We start from the raw sequence: 4101 nt of genomic DNA, 5'->3' as shown, positions 1-4101 counted from the left end.
CAGCCCCTTCATTTTTCTTGTACATAAAAAAAGGATATTCCACAACTCCACAGAAATGACTACTCAGTCCCTTGGGGACCCAGGGAGGAAAGATGATACTTCTGCACAATTCTCTGGCAGGAGGTAGCAGTTCAAAACTCCTCCATTTCCATGATTCCAAGCCCTTTCTGACTTCTGTCTTCTTAAACCACACAGTGTAAAACTGGCATCATCAAATCTCACCCGACTGCTGGGACCAGAAGAGCAGACCACGCAAGTGATGTTCTTAAGATGCACTTTTGAAACTCTACTAGTGTTAGGACTTGGAAATATATTTCAAGTCAAGCCAAGCCACAGAATGACAAAGCCCCAAGCCAGAAGTCCATCTGCCAGGGGCAGGAGCAACTCTGCACTCCCAGGAATAGGAAGTGCTTCAGAAACCACCAGCTGAGTGAGGAAAAAAACCATGAAAGTTTGAGAGGTTAAGAAAAATCTGAAAAAGAACTTTACTAGTAATTATTTTTTTATATGTACATATACAGTTTGACAAAAAAAAAAAAAAAAAAGAAGAAATTCAGACTCCTCTTTAAGAATCCTTGGATTTAAATATATATATATATTTATTAAAAAGAGACATTGAGTCTATGACCAAGACATTATACGTCTCAGAACAGGTTTTTACAGCCATGTTATAAAAACCCCTTAGCAAAGCAGTTATGCACTAGACTTCAAACACATGTACTCCAAGAATGACACTGGTGTGGAGGATCTTGTTTTACATCCATTTATTTTTGTCCCTCAGCAATTATAGCATAATTTCCATACATTTCTAAAGTTAGAGAAATACCAGGGCAACTAGAGTACATACAAGCCAAAGTTAAAATGGTAGACAACTGAATTAAAAAACAAACAAAAAAAAAAACCCCAAAAAAATCAAAAAACCGAAACAAAACAAAAACAAGTATGCATTCAGCAGGAAATCTACTATACTTCATTCAGTTTAGGCTTTGTTCTTTAGGGAACAAGGTGCTAACGTGCCATTTTCTCATAAAATGAATCATAATTGCTTCCAAAGAGTTTCTGCTGAAAATGGAGGAAGCAAATAAGTGTAACACTAAACTTTCTCCTATAAACTTAGAAGCAACACTTTCTTGAATCAATTTCCACCCTCCAAACACCACTGCTGCTTTTCTTACACGAACCCACTGTTTTATTAAGGCATAATATGCCCTGAGCAATATGCTGAAAATTAGCCAAAAAGCCTAACAATTAGAGGCAAGCACCAAGTAATTTTTTTTGACAAATTTTGAAATCTGTTTTGAAACTCACCTGTACTTAGGAGTAGCACTTGAGGAAAAAAAGAGAATATTGCTTTTAATTACTTTAAGTAGAATGGCAGTGTTAGTTTCCCCCTTCTCCTTCCAGGCTAAAGTTTTCAAGCTAATCTCCTAGGTACCAAAGTAGGACCAGCATACCAGGACCTAAGTGGGACATCTGTTCAAGAGCTTAATTTTTAAGCAACTCAGCACAAAAATTTCAGTGCCCCACCCTAAGCAATTTAAGTTAAATCTTATTTTCCTCAAGAGGCAAGACCCTCATAAGCTGGATACCTCTGGTCTTAAAAGCAAGATGGAGTCTGGACAGGAGAATCATACACTGTACATGCTCAGACTGCCTTCCAGTCTTCTTTTTAAAGCCAGAAAAGCCTACAAATTACCTGGTGCACTGCACAGTTTCTCTGTAAATTGCACAGTATTACCGAGTCCAAGATCCAGGAAGGTAGTTTCCAAAGCTAGTGCTAACAGCTCACATGACTTTCTCTGTACAAATTTAGGCAATACTGGCTAGTCCCTTTAAGCTACCAGAGTATCCATAAAAGAAAGACAACCAAATTATACATTTTATTCACATTTATTTTTCGCTTTTAGTGTGCTCACAGAAAATTAGAACACCTTAAGCAGGAGTTTAATAGCAATTTTTGTAAGCAAAGTTACATTCCATCTCTAAGTCAAATTGGTCAAAGCTTCTCCAGTATTTACAAAAACATGATAGACAAGATGCTACACAAAAAAAAAAAACCATTGCATCTGAAGAGTTTTCCTTTATTTTCAAAGACAACTGGAAAAGAAAGCATTGTCTGCTGTAATCAAAAACATACCACAGTATAAACAGTAACCATTCCACTTATCACAGCTTGGTTGAGTTTAAAATTTGTGTTTAAAAGGTCCAAGATGACTGCAGTTTTACAAAAATGGGCAGGGTGGAAAGAGTTGCAAACTTCATGTGCTTCTGGATATCAAGATTTGTTTTTTTTATACAATAGTCACAGTTAAAAACACCCTGCTGGTAATACATAATTACACTTTATTAAGGTCATAAACCAGCAATAAACAATAAAGCCTATACAACTTGTATTTCTACTTAATCACTGACTGATACAGCTAACATGAGATAAGTGAAAAGTTCCTATGGTTTAAATGAATTCCTAAGACTATGATCTCTTTATCTGGGTATTGATTTTTATTTTTTATTTTTTTTTTCCTTTTTCCTTTCCTTCTTAATCAAGACTTGTAGTGTTGTAAACCTTATAGAACATCTGCCTCACAAAATACATCGTAATAACTTTCTTTTAAAAAAAAGACTAACCCCTTACATCATTTCTGGCGGGGCGCGCTCCCGGCAAGGGCTGCGCGCCCCGGGTTCCCCACTGCGGCCCCTGTCACTTCATTTGATATCCCTTATTGACCCACCCATCTCCTTCATATATGGGCATGTCCATAGACCGATCGGCACAAGTTTTATAATATGAAGAGAGTTGCAAAGTATGACATTAAAAAGTAAACGAATTAAAAAAAAACCAAAAACAAACAAAACGAAAAAAAAAAAAAAAAAAGAACCAACCAAAACAAAACATTAATACTGATGAAAAAAAAGCCCCAAAAAACCCAAAATATAGAGGATGGGAGAGGAGGGCGGAGAGGAGCCCCCCTCCGCCCGTTGGAATGGCGGCAACACACAACGATTTGAGATGGGAGCTGCGGGGGGAGAGAAAAAAAAGAAACGAGACATCTTTTAAATCAATCCCTGGTTGTAGACAAGTTCTCCGAGACCAGTACCTGGCACCACTCCAACAAACAAACAGGGGGGAAGAAAAGTCCGTCGGCGAGGGGCGGCGGCGGCGCTTACTACTCCGCCGACTCGGCGGCGGGTCCCTCCGGACTGCTCTCGGCGGGAGGCTCCTGCCGCGCCGGCTCCTCCGCGGGGGCCGCCTCCTGCTCGCCGCTGCCCGCCTCGCTCGTGGCGGCGCCGGCGCCCGCCGCCTCCTCCGCCGCCTTCGCCTTCCCCTCCGCTGCCTGCTGAGGCGGCTGCTGCTCCTCGGCCGCCGCTGATGCCGGGGCCTCTTCTCCCGCCGCCTTCTCGGGAGCGGCCTCGTCCGATTTGGCCTCCTGCGAGTCCCCCGCCTCCTCCTTCGCCGCCTCGCTGCTGCCGGCCGCGCACGCCTCCTCGGCGGCCGCCTTGCCCTCCTCGCTGCCCGCCGCCTCGGGGGCCGCCGCCTCCTCCTTCCCGCCCTCCGCTGCCGCGGCGGCGCCGCCGCCCTCGCCCTCGGCCCCCTCGCCGGCCTCCTTCTTGTTCTTCTTGAAGGAGAACCCGCTGAGCTTAAAGGACTTCTTGAAGGAAAAGCGCTTCTTTTTTTTTTTCGGGGTCTCGCTGCTGGATGAGGGGGTCGCGCCCTCCTCAGTCTTGGGGGAGGACTCGCCCTCCGCCGGGGAGGCCGGCTCGGTGCTCTCCGCCTCTCCCGCCTCCTTCTCGGAGGCGGGCTCCGACGAGGCCGCCTCCTCCTTGCCCGTCTCCTCGGCGGGCGCGCTGCCGTTCGCCTGTACCTCCTCCTTGCCCGCCTCCGCCGCCGCGGGGGAGGCGTCGCCGTTCACCTTCAAGTGGCCGTTCTCCTGCAAGACAGGGACCAGCGTTACCGGCGGTGCCCGGGGCAGTCTCGGGGCGCCGCCGCCGCCCTCCCCGCCCGCCGGCCTCCCCGCGCCGCTTCCCGCGGTTCGAAGCCCCGCGCTCTCGCCGGGCCGGGCGCCCCCAGCGGCGGGCGGAGTGCTCGGCGGCCGCCAGAGCGCG

General features: G+C 46.5%; 1 protein-coding gene across 1 annotated transcript in view; it reads right to left on the bottom strand.

The window, feature by feature from the left end:
- Window positions 1–1874: 1874 nt before the first annotated feature.
- Window positions 1875–4101, bottom strand: part of MARCKS (myristoylated alanine rich protein kinase C substrate) — a 7778-nt gene continuing 5551 nt past the window's right edge. Inside the window, exon 2 of the mRNA XM_042016260.1 lies at window positions 1875–4080. Within this exon, the coding sequence (XP_041872194.1) occupies window positions 3165–4080 (916 nt within the window). The 3' untranslated portion in view covers window positions 1875–3164. The remainder of the gene's footprint in view (window positions 4081–4101) is intronic.

The sequence above is a fragment of the Corvus kubaryi genome, unplaced genomic scaffold (genome assembly GCF_017639235.1).
Source record: "Corvus kubaryi isolate FWS band 111438036 unplaced genomic scaffold, C.kubaryi_AGA036_p1.0 split3-73, whole genome shotgun sequence".
NCBI classification, from domain to species: Eukaryota; Metazoa; Chordata; class Aves; order Passeriformes; family Corvidae; genus Corvus; species Corvus kubaryi.
Note: the sequence above shows the minus strand (reverse complement) of the source record. Positions and strands in the feature narration are given on the sequence as shown.